Source organism: Rana temporaria, chromosome 2 (assembly GCF_905171775.1).
Source record: "Rana temporaria chromosome 2, aRanTem1.1, whole genome shotgun sequence".
Lineage (NCBI taxonomy): Eukaryota > Metazoa > Chordata > Amphibia > Anura > Ranidae > Rana > Rana temporaria.
In genome coordinates, this window is record NC_053490.1 from 228,413,866 (window position 1) to 228,439,463 (window position 25,598).

The window sequence follows — 25,598 nt, forward strand, 5'->3', positions numbered from 1 at the left end:
TACTGAGGAGAAACAGGAATTAAAAAATTAATTGAGAAGGGAAATCGAAGGAAAAGGTAAGTAACCCATCAATGCACTAGCTTAAAGGAACCTATTTATCAAATAAAAAACAAACCTTTACAACCCCTTTAAACTTAATGTACTTACTTTAAAAATATTACTTTCACTGGTGCACTGCAGTATAAAGCAGTTCAATAGGCAAAATCTCCAATAAAATGGGTGCCGGCACACTTTCGGATTACGGTGTGATATCACCAGCTCCTCCCAATGTGTTGCATCAGATTATGTGACTTCTGCTTCCTTGAAGTAAGGAGTGCTACTTTAGCTTATGAAACCCCATTTAACCACTTAACCACTTCCCGACCTCCTCATGTACATTTACGTCGGCAGAATGGCACGGACAGGCACAATCACGTACCTGTACGTCCTCTGCTAGACGTGGGTGGGGGGTCCAATCGGGACCCCCCGGTACATGCGGAGGTGGGGGGCGGTCGGGAAGCAATCCGGGACGACGGCGCGGCTATTTGTTTATAGCCGCTCCGTCGCGGTCGCTCCCCGGAGCTGAAGAACGGGGAGAGCCGTGTGTAAACACGGCTTCCCCGTGCTTCACTGTGGCGGCGCATCGATCGGGTGATCCCCTTTATAGGGGAGACTCGATCGATGATGTCATTCCTACAGCCACACCCCCCTACACTAGTAAACACATACACAGTGATCCCTAAATGTTACAGCGCCCCCTGTGTTTAACTCCCAAACTGCAACTGTCATTTTCACAATAAACAATGCAATTTAAATGCATTTTTTGCTGTGAAAATGACAATGGTCCCAAAAATGTGTCAAAATTGTCCGAAGTGTCCGCCATAATGTCGCAGTCACGAAAAAAATTGCTGATCGCCGCCATTACTAGTAAAAAAAATAAAAAAAATAAAAATGCAAAAAAACTATCCCCTATTTTGTAAACGCTATAAATTTTGCGCAAACCAACCGATAAACGATTATTGCTATTTTTTTTACCAAAAATAGGTAGAAGAATACATATCGGCCTAAACTGAGGAAATTTCTTTTTTATATATGTTTTTGGGGGATATTTATTACAGCAAAAAGTAAAAAATATAGAATTTTTTTCAAAATTGTCGCTCTATTTTTGTTTATAGCGCAAAAAATAAAAACCGCAGAGGTGATCAAATACCACCAAAAGAAAGCTCTATTTGTGGGGAAAAAAGGACGCCAATTTTGTTTGGGAGCCACGTCGCACGACCGCGCAATTGTCTGTTAAAGCGACGCAGTCCCGAACTGTAAAAACCCCTTGGGTCTTTATTTACTCGAGTATATGACCACATAATAATTTTAATTGAGTACTGCGCAGCGCTGTTTACATATTTTTTTATTTTTATACTTGTGGAGACACATGAGGGTGGGCAGCAGTAATGTTTTGCTAAGATCATTTTGGTGAAAGCACCATTGGCGGAACAAAGGATACCGTATATACTCGAGAATAAGCCGCCCCGTATATAAGCCGAGGCACCTAATTTTACCACAAAAAAACTGGGAAAACATATTTACTCGAGTATAAGCCTAGGGTGGGAAAATGCAGCAGCTACTGGATAAACAATGCCCAGCTTCAGTCTAATTGTGCCCAGATGCAGCCTAATTGTACCAAGATGCAGTCTCTCACTGTGCCTACATATGCAGTCACTCACAGTCAGCAGTAAAACAGTGTGTCTGCCACTGTGTAATCCATATGCAGCCGTACCTCTTCATTAGTAAAACAGCGTGTGTCTGCCACTGTATAATCCAGTCTGTTCCCGTCCATTGTAAGAAAGCCCCGCCTCTTCCTCCTCACCCGTCCATGATAGAGGAACACTGATATGGTGCTGGGAAACTGTATCAGTGTTCCGCCTATCACAGACGAGGAGGAGGCGGGGCTGTCTTACAATGGACGGCCGAACAGACTGGATTATACAGCGGCAGACACACGCTGTTTTACTAATGAAAAGGCACGGCTGCATATGGATTACACAGCGGCAGGCCCGCTGTTTTACTGCTGACTCGAGTATAAGCCGAGGGGGTAGTTTTTCAGCCTAAAAAATGGGCTGAAAAACTTGGCTTATACTCGAGTATATACGGTATATACGTTTTATGTTAATATTTTTTATTCTTATACTATTAGCCTATTAGTGATTTTGCTTGGGTATTATTGATCTAATATCAGTAAGTAAAAAGTTATTTATAAAGTGGAAATAGAGGTTCAGCAATTCAACTGTGCAAAATGGAACCTATGTCCCAAGAGGGACAGTAGGATATACAGTGACTTAGTTTGAATAACAAAGCGTGAAGCCCAGGGCCTTTAAACTATAACACTACGTAGTTCTGGAGAGAATCTCTGGCTAGTCCCCTAAACAAACAACTTCCCTAGTGTCTTAGTCTCATATCCTAAATCAGGAGCTAAATGACAGTCATGTGAATGAATAATCCTGTCTCTTCATGTGTGTCTTTGGCAGTGGAAGATCATGAAGTATTGAGAAAGCATGCCAAGCCATCATAGACCCTGCCAGAGGATGAACAGATGGCTTTTCTGAGCATTATATAGTATAGTACGCTTTTAATTAATAGCCTCTGGATAGATCAATTAATTAAATATCTTTGCCACTAATGTGTTTTAATTTTCGCTCTGTCTGCCTAAGAAATATTTTAAAACTTTGAGCACTGGTAATTAGGAAAGAGAGATAGTACTAAGGTGAATGATATGTAATTATTGGATGTATACAACCTTCACACTATGTCTAATTCATTTGGAAAAATGTTATTTTTTTAATGTGTTCAAGGGTCACGTCTTAATAAGCAGCCAATGGTCTCAATAAAGCAGTACAAAAAAGTAATTCATTTGTGAAGCGCAATAACCCAAACCTTTTACAGTTTACTGAAATCAGATGAGTGAAAGCTGAATTGTGATTTGATACTATATATTTCTGCTCTTTGGACACTGCTCTCATATTAGATTTTAATATCCTAACAGCATGAGAATAACCCTTTATGGACAAATAAAAATACTACTACATGTTAAATGTAATTTCTTTAGAAGTAGGTGATTTTAATTAAGTGGATAATCTCATGTAGTACCGCCAATATTACCAATACATATACAGTGCATGGCAGATATATTTGTATGTCTGTATTTCCATCACATTAAATAGCACAGCATTCCTTTCCTTTGGACAACACTTTTGACAGTAAGCATGTCTTTTATTAAAGGTACTCTCCCATCAAAATTAAAAAAAAAGGAACCTTAAAATATAACTAAATGCAAAACTTTTTTATGTATTTATTTTAATAGCGTGGGGAGAGATTAGAACACCTGTTAGGTTATTATTGTTGTCTGTGTCCCCATTAAGGAGATTCACCCTCTTTATTTGTCCTGTTTACCATTATCAATAAAAGTGAAAGTACAAGTAAAAAAACTATTTTGGTTGTCCCCACAACAGGAATAAAGGGGACATCTTCCAATGGAGACACTGGTTCTGGTGACCCTGGTGTCAATAAGGGATTCCCTCATTTTGGAGAGATTTCCTCTCACTTCCAGTTTTGGCTATGGGACAAGAAGTGAAGGAAAATCTCCACTAAAGTTTTGCCTTTAGTTCCAATTTAAGATGAATACAGTGAGCTCAGCCTAGATTCTCAGAATTCATTTTTTTCCATCTAGATATCCACTCAAAACACCTGTATGCAATGTAGGACATTTCCAAATAAACCCACTGAAGTCATTTTGCTGCTTCTCCCATACAGTAAACACAGTAAGCGGCCACCGGTCATATTTAGACCTATCTTGGTTGGTTGAATGTGATTGTTGAAAAAGGAAGCAATGAGTGAAAAAGTATACCTCTAGTACATTAAGATAATTGCAGATAACTAGGGATTGAACTTCCTGAGTTTATCACAGCTACTGGGTTTGCTCGATAGCAATAAATCCTCACTTATTGCTTTCACTTTGTGCCTGGAATTTCCCTTTAACCCAATTACATCAAAATGCGTACATCCCACCCATCCCAATATCTGGGGACTGTCCCAATCTCAACTTCCTGCAGATCTGGCTATGCCCCAAACTGATTGTTGGAACTCAAATTCACAGCACTCAGCCTCTGCTCTAAGCAGATTCTATGTGGCGGAGTGATCTCCCAATCAGATTCTGTATAGTTCCAGGAGCAAAGCCTCATTTTTCCCCTCCATTGAACCTCTATTGTTCCTCACACAACCTATAGAGCACAATTGTCCCCTTCCTCCAAGCATCAATGTTGACCCCTCTCCACCACTGAATATCAATGCCTCCCATAATGCTCCCCTGAGAAAAATGCATCTTCTTCTTTTTCCCTGCACTGGCCACCAATTTCAGGGCATTTTTACTCCCACTCACATTGGAACATTTCTTTCTTCCCAGGGACCACTGATCCCAGGTTATTTCCCCACACTGACTACAGCCCTTTTTTTCCTCCCACAACTGACACTGGGGAATTTTTGTCTTCCCACTGGACAGCAATCTACTGCTGTACGTGTACACTATGTTATATGTTGTATTCTCCTGACTGCTACACTCAGCTGTGTGCTAGAATGGATGATCCCAATAAACCCGACCTCTCAAACTTATGCTAAGGATGATGGTACTATAGTTTTTTGTTTATTTTATCTTTTACACTGAGAGGCTTTCATATAAATCAGTATGTAGGCTTAGACTCTATGGGGGTTATTTATTAAAAGTGGAAAGTGTAAAATCTAATGCAACTTTGCATAGAAACCAATCAGCTTCCAGGTTTTATTAACAAAGCTTAATTGGACAAACTGAAGTTAGAAGCTGATTGGCTACCATGCACAGCTGCTCCAGATTCTGAGTGCACCAATTTTAGTAAATCTCCCCCTATATAACTATGATCCTTGATCCTTTAAGCCACACCCACTATTTAGCATTAATTAGCAACATTTTCATAGTAATGCACTCTGTGCTCTACATGTCTTCTCAGTGCCAAGATGTCCATCTTTCTCAAGTCCCAAATTTGGAAAGTATGCAAAATGTTGAAATATGATTAGTGGCTTTTGTTTATACTATCATACCTATTTCACCATATTGAATTATTTTGTATATCACTTAAAAATTCAAGTTATAAAAAATGTTAATAAAAGATTCAGGTTTAGTACTATTTATCTTAAAGCAGAGTTTCACCCAAAAGTTGAACTTCCGCTGATTTGTCTCCTCCCCCCCCCTAAGGTGCCACATTTGGCACCTTTCGGGGGGATACCTGTTCCTACTTCAGGGAGTCCGGGCCATGGCCCATGACATCACTGCTCGACTCCCTCTTCCTCTCCCTGCTGCCAGGCCAGTAGGAGAGAGGAGTAGAGCAGTAGGGTTCCCGGCGTGAAGCCGCAAGGCTATATTGCCGGGTTCCCTTACCTACAACGGCAGTGGCATGCACACCACAGCTGATGGAAACATCAGCTGTGGTGCCGACATCGCTGGACTCCAGGACAGGTAAGTGTCCTATTATTAAAAGCCAGCAGCTACAGTATGTGTAGCTGCTGGCTTTTATTTTTGCACGCGGTGGGCAGAACACTGCTTTAAGAAATGTATGCAGTTCGCATCTATGCTATAGTTATGATCTCTGGACAAAATTTTTTTTGTTTATTTTGTTATTTATCAGATTTAAAAAGCATGTCATGCTGTACATACTTTGACAAGCTTCCCTTCCACATCAAGAACAATTCAGGCACTTTATGTTGCATTGTATTTCATTAACATTCAGCAAATGGTAACATGTTCAATAAAGTGAAACACATATTCCACAGCTCAGGAGTTATACAAGACGCTACCATCACCAAAACTCAGAAGTATCAACGTGACCTTCATTCTCATTTTCCGGGCTGGCATCCTGGGGAGGAAGAAAGTCTTGATCTCTCCTCGACTCTTCAAAGATCCAGGTACCAGTTTTGTTCTACCACAAGTTAATTTTGGTACTGTTTTTGTGATACACATTCAGTCGTTTTCCATTATGCAGCACTGCCTCTTCAATATATTTAACTATATGTACAAAAATATACCTGTTGTTTCAGTGTAAGCCATACTCATAGTAAATTATGGGGGGATAGATTAACATGCACCTCCCAGAAATGCTCCTTGAAAAAATTTACTCTTAATCACTGCAGGTCTGTTTCTATGAAAAGGGGCTTGTACAATCCAATATAAGTTAGGGCCTTAAAATTGTAAATGATATAGAACCTGAAATAAATTGAACTGATTCCCTACCTTAAGTGGCTTTTCAGAAAATGGCGATACGTGTTGCACTAATTGCTTTATAATGATTGCTATATTATCTCGTTATTGCACATTTATACAATTTTCCTGTTGAACATACATCAAAGCTCACCTGGCTGTTGTAAACATTCTAGATTGCCCATGTGCAAGAAGATTTGAAAAGCCAGTACATCAAAAAAGATGAAGATTTCTTTATTGTTTAGTTTATCATGAATTGTTGGAACCTTGCAACCTTACATAAAGGAGATCTGTGGTCACAGCATACACTTTAGTTTTTTAACATCAGCAATGTAATAACACAAATTATAGCTATTTTGAAAATCCAATACAAGCTTGAGGAAGGTTGCCTACAGGCGTATTCGTTAGTTATTGGCTGGCCCAGGCTCAGGGGGGAAAGAGTTAAGTGTATGTGCTCAGTTGTCAGGCTTTTTGGATCTAGCCTACCCATCAGTAATATGAATATAGGAGAGGGTTGGGTTTGTGGTTCGTGTCTTCTTATTCTTGCCTGTTCTGAGCCATAAATGCTGTGAAGGAGGTCTGCTGCCCCATTGCAGTCCGTCGGAGGCAACTGGATTCTGGAGAACATCCAAGCACGGGGAACGCCAAGATGGACTATTTCCTTGCAGAGGTATGCTTGGGCAGCTGTTCAGTTGTAGTTACGGTTAGGATATGGACTCTGTTCACATTGGACTGTATCACTAAAGAACTATAACGTAAAGTTGCATCAACTTTTCTGAGCCTGGTCTGAAGATATTCAAAATATTCATTCTGGTTCTGATGTATCAAAAGAATCAGGGTCTGTTAAGCACATGTTGGGTATGAAGCTTAGCTGCTACAGAAGGTAATGGAGCAAAGGAGGTAATGGAGCAGTGTAGTTGCTATGGTTAAGCACTAGTCCAAGACACAAGCAACCAATTGTAAAGCATGGTACCTGGTATATGTGACAGGTCCTCGGGTAGCAATGGGGTCGATGTTCTAGCTCCCTCTCTAGTAGCAACAAGAACCAAACCTCCATTACAGAGATCTATTACCTGGTCACAAGTTACAGGAGAGAAGAAATTAACAAGTGCACACATAAGGTCCCCATTCTGTTACTGTCAGGACCCCATTCTGTTACTGGGCGTGAGGTAACAGAGGTACACTTGACTGGTGGAGAGGCACAGGCTCAGCACGTCCCTCCTAATGCAACATACATCAAGTTACAGTGTGTAGGCCGGCCGCTAGGTGGCGATTCCATTGCGGTCAGCGTAGAATATGCAAATGACTAGTTACGGCGATTCACGAACGTACGCTCGTTTCCGTCGAGTTACGCGGCATAAAACTAAGGCTGCCCTCTAGGTGGTGTAACCCATGTTAAGTATGGCTGTCGTTCCCGCGTCGAAATTTAAAAATTCACGTCGTTTGCGTAAGTCGTCCGTGAATGGCGCTGGACACCATTTACGTTAACGTCGAAACCAATGACGTCCTTGAGACGTCATTTAGCGCAATGCACGTCTGGTAATTTGACGGACGGAGCATGCGCAGTACGTTCGGCGCGGGAACGCGCCTAATTTAAATGGTGCCCGCCCCATTTGAATTAGGCGGGCTTGCGCAGAGTGGATTTACATTACACCGCCGCAAGTTTACAGGTAAGAGCTTTGTGAATCAGGCACTTACGCTGTAAACCTGCGGCGGTGTAACGTAAATGGGATACGTTACGCCGCCGCCGCAGCGAAACGTATTTGTACCTGAATCTGGCCCTAAGAGTGCTATTTGATACTAGTTTAACCTTTGATCCACATGTACAAAATGTCAAAACATTTATTTTTCCACTTGAGAATAATAGCTCAGTTGCGTCCTGTGCTGTTATAAACTGTAGCTCAAAAGCTGATCCATACATTTGTATTCTCCTGACTTGACTACTGACTGACTTGACTTGACTACTGCAATACTTTACTCGCTAGTGTACCTAAATCCACAATTAATCAACTAAAATATGTACAAAATTCTGCAGCCATAATCCTCACTAGATCTGGTACAAGTTACCATATTAAACCTATCCTAGAGTCCTTGCACTGGCTCCCTGTCAGGTTTTGCATACTCTTTAAGATCTTGTTGCTCATCTGTCAAGCTCTTCATGGCTTGGCACCCCATTACCTGTCTGAACTTTTATTAACTTATATCCCCCCTCGTAAACCTCTGCTCCTCAAATTCTGGTCTTCTGAGTCTCCCCCTTACTCACCTACACTTAATGGGAGACAGAACCTTCTCCTGCTATGTTTTTGAAACTCTGAAATTCACTTCCACTGAACATCAGAGAGTCATCTTCTCTAAGCTCATTCAAATTAAATCTAAAAAAAAATTTCTTTAGCTTTCACGCAATTGTACCTTTTTTTCTTTGTTTTATCCTGTATGTTTTATTTGTTGTGTTTACTTTGTAAAGCACTTTGATAAACAACCTTTAAAGGTGCTATATAAAATGAAAGATTATTAATATTATTATTATTATTATTAGTATTACTATTATTATTGACTCCCATTCAATTTACAGCAAAAAGTGTGCAGACAATATTATTCCAGGTGTCTGATTTAGGAGATAAGATAATTGGCATACAGGCAGCCCTTACAGCTTCATAAACCCCATCATTGTTGTTAATATGTTCTATTCACAGCTTTAAACAGTTATTAAAAGCTGTATACGTTATATACCTTTAGAAATTGTTAAAAAATATTTTTTTGTACAAATTTCTTCCTCAAGCAACTGCTATAAACAAACTTACTAACTTACATATTACTACAAAATCAAGTGAAAATATGAAATAAAATTATTAAATGTATTGATTTACAGTATGCTACAATAAATTATGTTTCATTTATGCTCATGGCTGAACAGGTATGTCAACTCTGATATGAGAATTCCCTTAAGGCTCAGCACATGATAGTGCAGTTTCTTTAATTAAATTATATGGTACATTAACATTAATCAATGTAGCGAATTGAGGGTTGTTAAATACAGCAAAAGCTGGTCACATTTGCTTTATTTGAGTAAAGTATGCAAATAAATAATTTAAACATAAATGGCTATTGAAGCAAACCATTTTCTATTGAAGCAAACCATTTTATTAGTGTAAATTGCCAGACATAGGCACCAAAAAGCCCCCAATCAAAAACTTCTCAAGTACAAAAACATACATTTAATGTATTTATTTGCCATCATAGCAGTAGTAGAGTCTTGCGCTATGTTAGCCATGTATTAATGCATTTAGTTTAGAGACAAGCTTTTGGGACCTTCCTTATGTTCCTTCTTCATGAGGTTACAATGAGAAGAAATAGATACTGTAGATAGCTGGATAAATAGATAGATAGATAGATAGATAGATAGATAGATAGATAGATAGATAGATAGATAGATAGATAGATACTGTTAAAGATATCACTTCCAATTGGAGTGGTAAAAAGCAGGACCAGTTTGCACACCCGTACCTGTCAGACAGGGAGTAAAGTAGGTGCACACTTCCTCAAACCACTTAAACATTACACACCATAATTATGGTTAGAACATAGAGAAGAATGATTGCCACATCTTATCGGTCTAGAAGTGATCACTATTCATGTCTATATGACAACAGAAAAGGTTCCAGCACCTATCCCACCCACGCTTAAGCTGGCCATAGATGGATCAAAATTTGACTGGTTCAGCAGAGACCACCACATTTTGATCTAACTATGTCCATTCAGCTAAAGATCGGCTTCTGTCTAACAGGAGTGTTGCTCAGTGGTTGCAGCCAATGCTTGTCCTAGGATTGTGCACAGGGGGAGTTGTGAAAATATGAAAGAAAAAATATGAAAGATGCTAACTGTCTTTATGTAGTTATGTCAATATGAGGGCTCCAGAATACAATTTACAAGGGGGGAATACAACGATTATTTAGATCAAATGCTGACACCAGCAACTTTATTATGTAACTATATTGAGATATATATGATATACATTTAATATATGTATTTGCCATCATAGCAGTAGTAGAGTCTTGTGCTATGTTAGCCATGTATTAATGCATTTAGTTTGGAGACAAGCTTTTGAGACCTTCCTTATGTTACAATGAGAAGCAATGAAATACAATGGTTGTATTTTATTGCTTCTCTTTATGGCTAAAGTAAGTACTGTATTTATTGGCGTATAACACTCACTTTTTTACCCTGAAAATGTAGGGGAAAATGTGCCCGCGTGTTATACGCAGGGGGCTGTGGAACGTTTTTTTCCTGAAACGTACCTCTTAAAGTTAGGGTGCGTGTTATACGCCTGTGTGTGTTATACACCGATAAATATGGTAAGTGGGGTTCAGCAACATTTCCCAAGAAATATAAAAGGTGAAGAGGGAAAAAGGATGAAGGTCTTGAAAGCCTTCATCTTTAACCACTTCAGCTCCGAAAGGTTTTACCCCCTTAATCACCAGGCCATTTTAACTGACAATCGTGCGACGCTGTACCCAAACAAAATTTATGTTCTTTTTTTTTTCCACAAATAGAGCTTTCTTTTGGTGGTATTTGATCACCTCTGTGTTTTTTTGATTTTTTGTGCTATAAATAAAAAATATATATATATATAAAAAAATGTATTCATCAGTTTAGGCCAATATGTATTCTGCTGCATATTTTTGGTAAAAAAATCGCGATAAGCATATAGTGATTGGTTTGCGCAAAAGTTATTGCATCTACAAACTATGGAAAAGATTTATAGACTTTTTTTATGTTTTTACTGGTAATGACGGCGATCTGCGATTTTTACCGGGACTCTGACAATGCGGTGGACATATCTGACCCTAAGTGACACTTTTTGGGGACCAGTGACAATATTACATTATTACATAAATGCACTGATCAATGTATAAATGATACTGGTAGGAAAGGGTTTAAAACTAGGGGAAGACCAAGGGGTTAACTGTGTTCCCTGGGTGTGTTCTAACTGTGTGGGGGCTAGGCTCACTGGAACACCGCAGAGATCGCTGTTCCTGATCACTAGGAACAGCAGATCCTCATGATGTGCCCTGTCAGAACGGGGATCTGCCTTATTTATATAGCCAGATCCATTCTGTTTCTGTGTACCGTGATCGTGGGTCACTGGCGGACATCGAGGCCCACAGTGTCACATGCACGGACTGCCATGGATATGGCAGTTTGCACAATAGAGCCGTCCTGCCACCGTATATATACAGTGGCTGGTCAGCTGATGGTTAAAGTGATATTAAGCCCAAAACCAAAAATGTAATATATTGCAGATTACCAATCACTAGATGTGGCTGCATTAGTTTTTTTTGTGTTTTTTTCCTGGTGATCCTGCCAGTGACACATCCCCTGTATTAGAATGCCTATACTCTGGATGAAGGAGCACAGGGGCACCTTTGGACAGCAGTAATGTTAATCTACGAGAAGGGGGGTGTTAGATGTGCTAGCAGATTTAGATACACTAACAAATCCAGCTCACACTTTATAAGCAGTTACATGAACAGGTTTAGTTTTCCTTTTAGGATAAAAGGTTTACATAAATTAAAAAATCTGGTCATTGTAAGCACATTGTAAGATTATAAAAGCATAAATAATAATTAAAAATGTTTACTACATTTAAAAAAATGTATATGGTACCTGCCAGTGCTGACAAGGACTGGCATCCAGGTCTATTCTGATCCAGGCTTCACTACCTAGTAAATCACTGACCTGGAACATGTGTGCAGGATGGAAGTTTAGACATGTTTGACTTTACTGGCTGAATATTTGTTCCAGGTCAATGGCTCACTAGGATGACTAAAAAACAGCCTATTACCTTTAAAATCAAGTCAGCAAAGATGTTTCTAAAATGTGTGTAACACATTCCCTTTAATTTAATTTAAATGATTTTGTTCGAGTTTTGAAATTATAAAACATGCCGGCTATAAAAATCATCTTGTTTTACCCCACAATTACATACTTTAAATGGTTTGACCTTTTGTACACTAAATCACTTGGATATGCTAAAAACATAGCTGTTTCATTTCATCTGCATTCAAACTGCACTGTCAAACAAAGGTCAGCGTACAGTCTACTAATAAAATGATATGCTCATCTATTGAATGAAACCACCAATAAGCCTTTTAGTGGAGAAAATCAATAGATGCTCTGTAATGCAGTGCAACACAAAACAAATACAGCATAAAATCAACATTGTTTCTATGGAAAAAGCATTAAAATGCACTACAAATTTCCAGCTATGCAAGGCCAAAATGTATTCGATAAAGCATAGCTAGTTAAAGGCGATAAAGCATAGCTAGTTAAATGCACTACAATGTTCTTCTGTCTAAATAGTATATTTGTTACTTTTATTTGGCCACTCTATCTTAGTGCATGCATGGGTTCCTCAGTACCTTATAACAAACAGTAGGCCATTAATTTAGAAGATTCAGCAAACTGAAGTCAGCTTCTATTGTAGAATCACTAAATGAGTTGTAAAGGAAAATGTTTTTTCACCTTAATGCAATTTATACATTAAGGTGAAAAAACATCTGATGTTGACGCCCCCCCCGAGCCCCGTTATACTTACCTGACCCCTCGAAAGTCCCACGCGGTCCCAATATTCTCTTCGCCGCTCAGCCTGGCCGCTAATTGGCTAGCGCGGATGGATTGAGAGCAGCGCAGCCATTGGCTGGCCCTGCTGTCAATCACATCCAGTGACGCGGCGTGCCGAGGGGCGGGGCCGAGTGATACAGCAGGCGGCTATGGCCACTCGCTGTATCACGGGAGCGTGCACGCAATTAGTGACCACCATGCAAGCTCTCGCATGACTGTGGTGACTAATTATGGGGAGGACCGAGACAGCCGCTGTGGGTCCCCAGAAGACATGGATCGGGGGCACTCTGCGCAAAACGAACTGCACAGTGGAGGTAAGTATGACATGTTTGCTATTTAAAAAATTAATTATAATTTCCATTACAAACCCTTTAAGCTTTATAGACGTGAACATTTAATAAAGGAAATCATGAAGCTGCCTTTGCTGACAGTTCTAGTGCAGTCATCCTGATCTTTCTCTACTTAGCAGGTCACTGACCTTTAACAAGTTTGCAGCTTGTGATACCATGTAACTAGCAGGTGACAATGTAGGTCACATTAGATGCTATAGATACTTTAGTCTCCATATTGCTTAAATACTAACATACTATGGCTAGTAGGTTAAATTGTGAGGGAGTTAGGAAGTCTATTAGATCAAAACTATGGGACCAAAAAAAAAAAAGTATTTGCTGTATTTTTTTCTGTATTTTTTTTATTACATTTTTTCTCCACTTAATCATGTCAGATTTTAACAAAGGTGAAAATAATCTACTAACATCTACAATATATTGTAGGTAAAATTATTTATTATTGTAACTTAAAAAATAAATAAAAATTGACTGTTCTTCAAGTGTATCAAAACTCAAGAATATATATACAGTGGATATAAAAAGTCTACACACCCCTGTTAAAATGCCAGGTTTCTGTGATGTAAAAAACATGACACAAAGATAAATAACATACTATGGCTAGTAGGTTAAATTGTGAGGGAGTTAGGAAGTCTATTAGATCAAAACTATGGGACCAAAAAAAAAAAAGTATTTGCTGTATTTTTTTCTGTATTTTTTTTATTACATTTTTTCTCCACTTAATCATGTCAGATTTTAACAAAGGTGAAAATAATCTACTAACATCTACAATATATTGTAGGTAAAATTATTTATTATTGTAACTTAAAAAATAAATAAAAATTGACTGTTCTTCAAGTGTATCAAAACTCAAGAATATATATACAGTGGATATAAAAAGTCTACACACCCCTGTTAAAATGCCAGGTTTCTGTGATGTAAAAAACATGACACAAAGATAAATCATTTCAGAAATGTTTCCACATTTAATGTGACCGATAAATTGTACAACTCAATTGAAAAACAAACTGAAATCTTTTAGGGGGAGGAGTAAAAAAAACATTTAAATAATTTGGTTGCATACATCTTATAACTGGGGATGTAGCTGTGTTCAGAATTAAGCAATTACATTCAAACATGTGTTAAATAGGAGTCAGTACACACTTGCCAACATTTAAAGTGCCTCGGAATAACCCCAAATAAAGTTTAGCTGTTCTAGTAGGTCTTTCCTGACATTTTCTTAGTCGCATACTACAGCAAAAGCCATGGTCAGCAGAGAACTTCCAAAGCATCAGAGGGATCTCATTGTTATAAGTTATCAGTCAGTAGAAGGGTACAAAGGGATTTCCAAGGCATTCGATATACCATGGAACACAGTGAAGACAGTCCTCATCAAGTGGAGAAAATATGGCACAACAGTGACATTACCAAGACCTGGACTACCCTCCAAAATTGATTAGACGGGAAGAAAACTGGTCAGGGAGGCTGACAAGTGGCCTACAGCAACACTAAAGAGCTGCAGGAATATCTTACAAGTACTGGCTGTGTGGTACATGTGACAACAATCTCCTATATTCTTCATATGTCTGGGCTATGGGTTAGAGTGGCAAGACCAAAGCTTTTTCTTCTGAAGAAAAACATCCAAGCCCCTGTTAAATTTAAATAAATAAATAAAATCAAAAGGTGCTTCAACAAAATATTAGTTTAAGGGTGTGCACACTTATGCAACCATATTATTTATTTTTATTTTTACTTCCCTCCACCTAAAAGATTTCAGTTTGTTGTTCAACTGAGTTATACAGTTTATAGGTCACATTAAAGATGGTAAAAGTTCGGAAATTATGTATCTTTGTCTCATCTTTTTACATCACAGAAACCTGACATTTTACCAGGGGTGTGTAGACTTTTTATATCCACTGTATATATATATATATATATATATATATATATATATATATATATATATATATATATATATAGATAGATAGATAGATAGATAGATAGATAGATAGATAGATAGATAGATAGATAGATAGATAGATAGATGGATCTATATACTGTATATATCTTTTTTTCCTGAACTTTTTTCTGTGTTTTTAACAGACCAAAAGAGAATGAAAAAAATAACTTCATAGTTTGGGTTTACATACACTGTAATATGTAACTTAATTATTTGGGTTTTGTAATTACCTTTTGCAATGTAATCATATCTTCCTGATGACTCGACTTTATTTTATAACAAGCTAACTATGAACCATAAGAGCAGAAAAAAGTGGAAAAGCAAAAAACAAAAGCCCAACAACTAAGGAAGCCTAATGCTTAGATTATTAGCCAAATCTTTAGGGTGACTAGGTGTGCTAATAAATAAGAATGATAGGCTATCCTGTATAATAATAATAATAATAATAGCATAAAGAGAAACACTGTATATTTTTTTTATTTTAGGTGCCAAAATATTTCCATGTAGCTCTGTCTGATTTAGAGACAGTCTTCCACTTAATACTACTTAGAGCAATTTGGTGTGCTATATTAAAATAATCTCTGGTCAGGATTTGAGCAAAATACACCTTCCATAGGAAATAATTAACTCATGTAAAATGTGTCTAAAACCCAGAGGCATTAGACAATAATAACTAGTTTATTGCAGGAATCTGTGAAGATTGGAAAGTTAGATCTGTGAAATTCACATCTCCATCATCACTCTCATATATACTAAGTCCTAAGTTTACGTTGCAAGGAATTTGTCCCAGAACATAGTGAATGTGATGAAGTTCCATTTTGCAAATAATACCCTATTATATGCAAGGAAAAAAAATGTTTTGCTAGCAGTAAAAGAAATTAACAGAGATTCAACTCATTCACTAAAATCGAAGGCAAGTTCCTTAAAAAAGTGCAACTTCCCTTGCAAAGTCTATTTGCCTTTAGTAAGGCCCCTTTCACATTGAGGAGTTTTTCAGGCGGTACAGCGCTAAAAATAGCACTGCTATCGCGCCTGAAAAACTCCTTCACTGCAGACTCAATGTGAAAGCCCGAGGGCTTTCACACTGAGGCGATGCGCTGGCGGGAGACAAAAAAATCTCCTGTCAGCAGCATCTTTGGAGCGGTGAGAGGAGCGGCATGTATATCGCTCCTTCACCGCTCCTTCCCATTGAAAACAATGGGAAACCGCGGCAATACCGCCCGCAATGCGCCTCTATAGAGGCGCATTGCGGGCGGTATTAACTCTTTATCGGCCGCTAGCGGGGGTTAATACCGCACCGCTAGCGGCTGATACCAGCGGCAATTCCGGCGGTATAGCGCCGCTATTTTTAGCGGCGTTATACCGCCACCGCAGCTCCCGCCCCAGTCTGAAAGGGGCCTAAAGCAACCCCGATGTGTCAGTTCCATCAGCTGCAGTAAAACCTAATTTAAACCTGATGGTTACAATTTGATGAGCTTGCCACTAGAGCATGGGTGCTCAACCTGTGGCTCTCCAGCTGTTTCAGAACTACAATTCCCATGAGGCATTGCAAGCTACTGACTGTTACAAGCATGACTCCCAAAGGCAGAGGCATGATGGGACTTGAAGTTCTGCAACAGCTGGAAAGCCACAGGTTGAGCACCCATGCACTAGAGTGTACCAGAAAAAAGGAGACTTTAAGATTTCAGTAACAGATACTGATATATTACTGGATGTTTGGGTAATAGCTTGACACAATGGGGCTTATTTACTAAAACTGGAGAGTGCAAAATCTGGTGCAGCTGTGCATGGTAGTCATTCAGCTTCTAACCACTTGTTCAAATAAGTTTTAACAAATAAACCTGGAAGCTGATTGGTTTCTATGCAGAGCTGCATCAGATTTTGCACCAGTTTTAGTAAATCAAGCTCAGTGTATTTTTCACTTATACTGGAAGGAGTAGAGTTCCTTCCCATTGCTTCCTTATAACACAAACCGTATAGTGCATATTACACTAAGAATCAGAGAGTTTATCCTAAGGTTAAAAAAAATAAAAAAATAACTATTGAATCTTTTTCAAGGAGAAATTGTGGCATTGTCATTCATTTCTTAACTTGTATTTTTCTTGGACAGAATCCTTCCAAAAAAAGTGATGTACTCAGCAGTCATAGATATTTATAACTCTATTGAACATTAGTGAAGTGGTTATTGGGGCTATGGGTGGCCTTTGAATGTTAATGTGGGTGTGAGCGAGATCAAGACTGAAGCAACAATCCTTACAATTATCCTTACAATTATCCTTAGTATTATACCTATTATATTAATAGGAATTATTTTTGCCTCTCAATTAGGTGCCACCTTGGTGCCACCTTTTCTTCAAACCATTTGTTTCCAGTTCAAACTTAGTTCCACACAAAGTGCTATTGTAAATATGCTTAGCATAATCCTTAAGCCTTTACTGCTCCTCAACCAACCATGGCCCCTTAAACTTAAATACAACTCAGGGTCCTGATATGACTATATGATGTATAGAAGGTTCATTCAGAACATATCAGTAGACAATTTTATTTTTGGAAACCTTCAATGCATTGTAAAACTAAGATGCTGAGTACCTCAGATCAGTCATTTCAAAAAGTTATAAATGTCATTTGGTAATTATTCATTACAGGCAGCAGGTTTGTATAGCCATTGCTGGATAACCAGGTTTTTATATTTTTTATGGAAATAGGTGCCACTGGCTCTCAGAACATAGATAATTATTTATGTTTATTATTGATGTTTTATTAAATGTAGTCATGCTATGAACATGTTTTCCTGTAATGTTTTTTCCCATATTAGATTAATGGAGGAGGTCTAGATAATCAAGGTGTAGAATTTGTGATGAGGAAGAGAAATAGGTCTATGTAATCTTATAGCCACATGAATCATTTCATTTAGTCGTGTTTACTTTCTATAACTTTGCTTTAAGGGCTCATATAAAATGAGGTATTAAAATGAGATACATTGCTTCAACACCCTATGGAAACAGTTTTTTTTATGATACTGTAAATGTGTCTGTCAACAGAGAACCATGCCTACCAAGTACTCCTCCTACATTAGGACTAAAGGGGTATAGCTGAATTGCTCAGTACACAAAAACATTTGCCTTACTGCTCATTAACATCTATTTCTAGGCAAAAACTTCTGCCAGGCAGACATTGACACAGCAATACAGTATTTTTTAATGGCTCCTAATAAATGGGTCTCCAAGTTTGAGATATTCGAAAACAGAAAGCATTCTTTCCCTTGGATGTAAGCTAAACAGGAAATTTTTAATTGTTCATTAGTTTAATTGTTCTATATAGTTGGGAATCACCTTTATACTGCAACACAGTAATTAAAAATCTCCTTGCAGTTTAGGCCTTATAAGGGGTAGCGTTGATGCTTTAAAGCCTCCGATATTCATGCAGTATATAAAGGACAAAGATATGCTCATTATTTCTTCAACTCTGAGTCTTAGGCATATACAAGTTCTGCTTCATGCACACATAAGTTGTGACTCCAAGAAATATAAATAGAGGGGACATAAAAAGCCCTTTGAACCTGAGCTATTCTCACTTCTCTCATATATATGCTAGTTTATCTTCCAGTTGTAATACATTGTCTCACCTAAATTGAAAGTGAAATTATGTGCAAAGTAAAAAATTACATGTATGATTCAGACTGTCAATAGCATTAAGGACACTTTCATAATATGTGCAGAGACACATGCTTTTCAAGTGCAGAAGAGAAACAATTATTGTGTGCTCTGTTCTGGAGCAGAGAGGTGTGGAATGGAGAGATGCAGAAAAATGAAAATGCTTAGAAAAAAAGGAGAAAATACACCCCCCTAATCAATGCGCCCAGCCCCTAATTTACATGCAGGGTGCTGGATGCATAGATTCCAATGTTTTTTTTTGTAAACACATGATTAGAGTTCTAATTGGCTTAAAAAAAAAAGGTGGGCTCGGGGCACAGAGCACTGCACCCCGAGCCCACCCAGTTGTGTGACAATAGAAAATGAATATTTGCTATCGTCTCTCTGATTCTTCTCCCAGCCAATCAGGAAGCAGTTCCTGTGACCTGATTGGTCAGGGAGTCTTAGGACTCCCTGGCCAATCGTGTCTCAGGACACACTTCCTGTTCACCCAGGAGGAGGATCAACGGCCCGGCTTGTCATTCCCCTCACTCCAAATGTTATGCAGAAATGCCGCTTTCCCATCAGTTTCCCACGGGGGCAGTCAATCGTCTCATTTCCGTTAGTCTCCCGCAAGTGGCTGGGGAATTCGACCGATGCAAATTACGTCTGTCTCACTACATACCCGGCCGTCTCCCCCCAGGATGGGGAATATTGGTGTTAGTTTTCCGCCCCTTCCCCCCCAATATATTAACCAGTTCCCGACCTCCTCATGTACATTTACGTCAGCAGAATGGCACGGACAGGCACATCCACGTACCTGTACGTCCTCTGCTAGACGTGGGTGGGGGGTCCGATCGGAGCACACCCCCCGGTACATGCGGAGGTCGGGTCCGCTCGGGGAGCGATCCGGGAGGACGGCGCGGCTATTTGTTTTTAGCCGCTCCGTCGCGATCGCTCCCCGGAGCTGAAGAACGGGGAGAGCCGTGTGTAAACACGGCTTCCCCGTGCTTCACTGTGGCGGCGCATCGATCGGGTGATCCCTTATATAGGGAAGACTCGATCGATGGTGTCAGTCCTACAGCCACACCCCCCTACACTAGTAAACACACACTAGGTGATCCCTAAATGTTACAGCGCCCCCTGTGGTTAACTCCCAAACTGCAACTGTCATTTTCACAATAAAGAATGCAATTTAAATCCTTTTTTTGCTTTGAAAATTACAATGGTCCCAAAATGTGTCAAAATTGTCCGAAGTGTCCGCCATAATGTCGCAGTCACGAAAAAAATCGCTGATCGCCGCCATTACTAGTAAAAAATATGCAAAAAACTATCCCCTATTTTGTAAACGCTATAAATTTTGCACAAACCAACCGATAAACGATTATTGCGATTTTTTTTACCAAAAATAGGTAGAAGAATACGTATCGGCCTAAACTGAGGAAAAAAAATGTTATATATGTTTTTGGGGGATATTTATTACAGCAAAAAGTAAAAAATATTGCATTTTTTTTAAATTGTCGCTCTATTTTTGTTTATAGCGCAAAAAATAAAAACCGCAGAGGTGATCAAATACCACCAAAAGAAAGCTCTATTTGTGGGGAAAAAAGGACGCCAATTTTGTTTGGGAGCCACGTCGCACGACCGCGCAATTGTCTGTTAAAGCGACGCAGTCCCGAACTGTAAAAACCCCTTGGGTCTTTAGCCAGCATATTGGTCCGGGGCTTAAGTGGTTAAGCACCGGCAGCGTAGGAAAAACAGTATACATTTCCTTGAAATCTATATTTGAAATAACATTTATACAAAATGTACAATTAAATTACAGTGGTCAGTCAAGAGTTCCACTCCTCTTTAACGTTTCTGTCTCACTTTGTAGATTGAACTGCTGGTAGTTTATCGCTTGCCTGAAAACACAACATTACCAGTACTATCAAGGTTTCTCTCATCCAACGAATAAAGCATGCGTTTTGTTAAAATGAATTATGTAGAAAACTTACATACAATGCAATATAGTCAAATCAAAGAACCTTGAGGAATTGTTACTTCTAAACAGGCTATATAGTTAACCTGTTTGATAAGAGATAAAAAATAATTATTGCAATAAAAATATCCCACAAATCACTTTCTGTTTTTATATTATGACATATAATTATATATTTGGGGGTGAGCGTCATGATTAATACAGTGACACTTAAAGGGGTTTTAAAGGTACCATTTTTTTTCCCTAAATAGCCTTCTTTACCTTAGTGCAGTCCTCCTTCACTTACCTCATCCTTCGATATTGCTTTTAAATGTCCTCATTTCTTCTGAAAAATCCTCACTTCCTGTTCTTCTGTCTGTAACTCGACACAGTAATGCGAGGCTTTCTCCCTGGTGTGGAGTGTCGTGCTCGCCCCCTCCCTTGGACTACTAGAGAGTCGGGACGCTCTCTACATTGCAGATAGAGAAAGGAGCTGTGTGTTAGTGGGTGTCCTGTCTCTCCTGTAGTCCAAGGGAGTGGGCGAGCACGACACTCCACACCAGGGAGAAAGCCCTGCATTACTGTGTGGAGTTACAGACAGAAGAACAGGAAGTGAGGATTTCTCAGAAGAAATAAGGACATCTAAAAGCAAAATTGAAGGATAAGGTAAGTGAAGGAGGACTGCACTAAGGTAAAGGAAGCTATTTAGTAAAAATACATTTTACCTTTACAACCACTTTAAGGAGTCATTTGATCTGCACAAGGATCATCTTGCAAATGTAATTGTTAAACTTCACTTTGACCAAGAAATTAACAAGTAATAATTCCTTGAATAATTATATCCATGAAAATGACATGCATTTAAATAATTTTAGAAAACTTCACTGCAGAGTACTATCTGCTGCTGGTTATTTTTGGGAGGGTCTCCCTGCTATAATCATTTGAGTATTAGCCTCAGTGTTGTAAAAAAATACAGATGCTGAGGAAAGCTGGCAGTACATCTGGCAAGAAATTACATTTTGGGGGGTTCTTCATACAAACAGCCTTCTATGTTGGTACAGAAACATTGCTGCCATGATTACAAGAAAGTTTAGAGCCTAAGTTTAGTAAAACTTTTTTTTTTTAAATCAGCACACGGGACATATTTACATTTAACCTGAAGTGTTCCTTGTGCTGGTGCAGGCTGCCTTAGTTGTAATTCTCTGTTCTCTGCACCTCCTATTCTCCACAACCATAATTGTCTGGCGTTGTAGGAGTTAATAGAGCAGAAGGACCTGTTACAGGCACTCATCAAGAGACTTTTCATCTTCCATTCTTTGATTAAAAAATATAATATTACAATCTTGGGTTGATAGTTCATAATTCTGATATCATATTGGAGTCAGCATTTTCTAAAAGAAACCCTAAAAAACTTGTACTGATTGAATAAAGGTAGATTTCCAGTTTCAGTTTATTCAGTGGTGGTTAAATTGATGCGCACAAATATGGGCCCAAAAAAAGCCCATTGTATGTACTGTAATTGGTGTCTTTTCAGGCTGTTGCTATCCTTTGTCCTTTCCTAGAAAGGAAGATAACCTGTTAGGAAATACTTTGATATCTGAATAGGTTCCGACTTTCACTCTCTATCCTGAACATAGCAAAAATTCCCCAACATCTTCTCAATCTAGTCAGCACAAAAAGCCTAATCAAACTTTCAACATTTGGTGAAAAAACGTTTTTTTTTTTCTTTTAATGCATTTGCGAATACATGTGAAGTGACAATTTCCAGCTAAAAACAACCTCTGGTCTCTAAATATAAACAATCTGAGATCCCATTTTGGTACCTGTATATAGCAATGCATAAATGACGCATAGACATACCTTGCAACTTGATCCTTAAAGTACAATTTCAGAATATACCTAACTAATCCTAAAAATGTCCTCTCTCCCCTGCTAACGCCCAGGGTTGCCATCAGGGGGGTACAGGCATTACACCTGTAAGGGGCCTGATGGTCCCCAAGGGCCCGCCTGGCCTCCCTCCCATTTTTTTTGCATTACACCGGGCCCAATGGTCCCCAGGACCCCTTACAGGCCCGGTCGGACCCCCTCCTGTGTTTTTTTTATTAATATTTGTTTTCATTACACCTGTAAGGGGCCCGATGGTCCCCAAGCCCCCCCCCCCTCGTTTATTATCTCGCGTCAGGAGAGAAGAGATTACACTTGTTTTTTTTTCATCAGAAAGATCTGAATACTTACCTATTGTCAAGCTGCTCTGGTCTTGTCACATGATTTTCCCTGTCTCAGCATGTGGCAGCTGAAGGGGAGAGGAAAGAGCTCTTGACTAGGAGAGAGTGCTAGTAAAACCTGGAGAGGTGGCATCACCCATAGGATTACTATGGCCATTCCATTGTCAACACTACCCCCTCTTCCCTGACATAGGGGATGCCGGATCAGGTGAACAGTACAAAATGGTCTTATAGCAGCACCATCTTGAATGCATCTTTAGGGTGTTCCCCCCAAGTATGGTTTTGTTTTTGATCAGGTGAACAGACTGGAGTGGCCTGAAAATAAGTAAGTATATACATCTTTCTTACCCAGGTTAGTTAACATGCTAGGAGGGAACATTTTTTGAATTAGCTAGATATCCCAGCATTCTACTATAAAGGTATAGAAACAAACTAGAAGCCCATACTTGTTCCATACTTGTTTATTTTTGCAACAAAATAAAAATGGCAACCACTTAGAGTAAAAGGAATGGTGCACAATGTCAGATCAATTCACATAACAGTACAGAAAATCTCCAGCACCCCCTCCAGCTAGTCAGCACAAAAAAAAGCAATTACACATTTTCAACTTTTTAGGTTTAGTCATAGGTTTTTGTTTTGCATACATTTGAAAAAACATGTGAATATATATTACCACATCAACTGTAAACTAGACATGTACAACTGGCATGTTTATTGGGTTTATGTGGCCCTCACCAGCCAGCTTAGGAATTATAAATGAAATACATGTGAAGCCACATTTTCTAGTCAAAGCACCTCTGCAAAATATGTTCCCTGAGTTTCCATTTGATGAAGGCTACTCCTCTTTATATCATATGTCAGCTGAATGCTTTATTAGATGTTTTATGGAACATTTCTCTGGGATAAAAATTTCCAGTTATGCCTCGTACAAAAGTCCGCCATGAGCCTGTCGGAAGTCCGACGGACAAAAAGAGAACAAAATTCAGATGGAGGTTACACGCGGTCAGACTTTCTGAGAAAAAAGCCAGTCTGACTTTTTTTCTCGGAAAGTCCGGCTGTTTGTACGAGGCATTGCAGTTATTTTTATCATGTGCCTGCTTTAAAACTTTTAATGTTTAATATATGATCACATGGTCATTAAAATGAGCAACTTTTGTATTTTTGATTCCCTCTTAATCCCCTCACCCATCCACCAGAACCTTCACATTCACTAGGCATGGCTTTGCATCATTCTAGCACAAATGAGCACACCATGCATACCATTGTTCTAATATGTACCCCTATAAAATACCCATTCTGAGAGTAGGTCACATTACATCTGAAGCACAAGAGCTTGATCCTTTTCTTCATCTAGTACCCGTGGTAACATAAGCTTACAATTGTTACATCATAAAAGGTTTACTGTAGTACCGATTTAATATTTCTTACATTGAAATACACAGCTAATGGCAATTTATTTTTCAACCTCTGTTGCCAGACATTTTAGCATGAATAAACTGTGTATAAATAATTTAGACTTTTTTAATCAGTGGCATATTAGGTCAACCTTAACTGAAAATATTTCCCTGAAGTTGTTTCCAAAAATAAAAATGAAATGGTTATATAACAATGATAGTACTACATTGCCATACAAACGGAAAAGAGACACATTTCATACAATTCTTAAATGCAGATACAGATTATTTAAAGAGAACATGAACTGTGAAAGCTGTGCTCTAGAAAGTCAGAGTGCAAAAGACTAGTCAGCAATATTGTCTGTAAGCTTCCTGCCACTACTCTTTTCTCTATTACAGAGTTATATTGCATTTTTCTTTACCTTGTCTCTGTATAGAGGCAGCCAAATTGGCAGTCCTCTTGATTTTGCTTTATCCTGTCAAAGCTGCCCCTGATGACTTTTGATCTGGTGACTAATGGATATTTATCACAAAGTAGCCAGAGAGGTGGTGAAAGCAGAAATTCACAGAATGGATGAAGCAACATCAGGGAGATCCTTGCACTGCAGGTACAGCTTCCTCTCCAGCAAGTAGAACAGCGAGCAGCACATGTCACAAGTGATATTATCAAACGGACTTAAAATTTTATAAAGACTAGCAGAGACACAACTGCTTAAATGATCTCACACTGCAAACATAAAGCTAGGAGGTGGCAGGTACAGGAATGTTCAGGAACAGGAAATGCATTACTGTTTTCCACAAGGAATTCAAGACAAAGGGTATTTTTTTGGGGGGTACTACATAGACAAAATATTGATAGATGTTTCCTATAAGATAGTTACAAAGGGGGTAATCCACAAAAGGGATACGCCGGCGTATCTACTGATACGCCGTCGTATCCCTGTTTCTATCTATGGAACTGATCCACAGAATCAGTTTACCATAGATAGGCAGAAGATCCGACATGTGTAATTGAATTACACTGTCGGATCTTAAGGATGCAATTCTAGGCCGGCCGCTAGGTGGCGAGGCCATTGCGGCCGGCCTAGAATATGCAAATGAACACTTACGGCGATCCACGAACGTTCCGACGGGCCCGTCGCGCTAATTCTACGTCGTTTACGTCGAGTTACGCCGCGTAAAACTAGGGCTCAGCCCTAGCTCTCTTAAGCCATGTTAAGTATGGCC

The 25,598-nt window shown here is 39.0% G+C and overlaps 1 protein-coding gene across 2 annotated transcripts in view; it reads left to right on the forward strand.

Annotated features, from left to right (window-relative positions):
- FRMPD4 (FERM and PDZ domain containing 4) overlaps positions 1–25,598 on the forward strand; it is a 456,264-nt gene that overhangs the window by 58,052 nt on the left and 372,614 nt on the right. For both annotated transcript variants that reach the window (XM_040336513.1, XM_040336512.1), the window contains exon 2: positions 5,830–5,961. In XM_040336513.1, the coding sequence (XP_040192447.1) occupies positions 5,830–5,961 (132 nt within the window). The remainder of the gene's footprint in view (positions 1–5,829; positions 5,962–25,598) is intronic.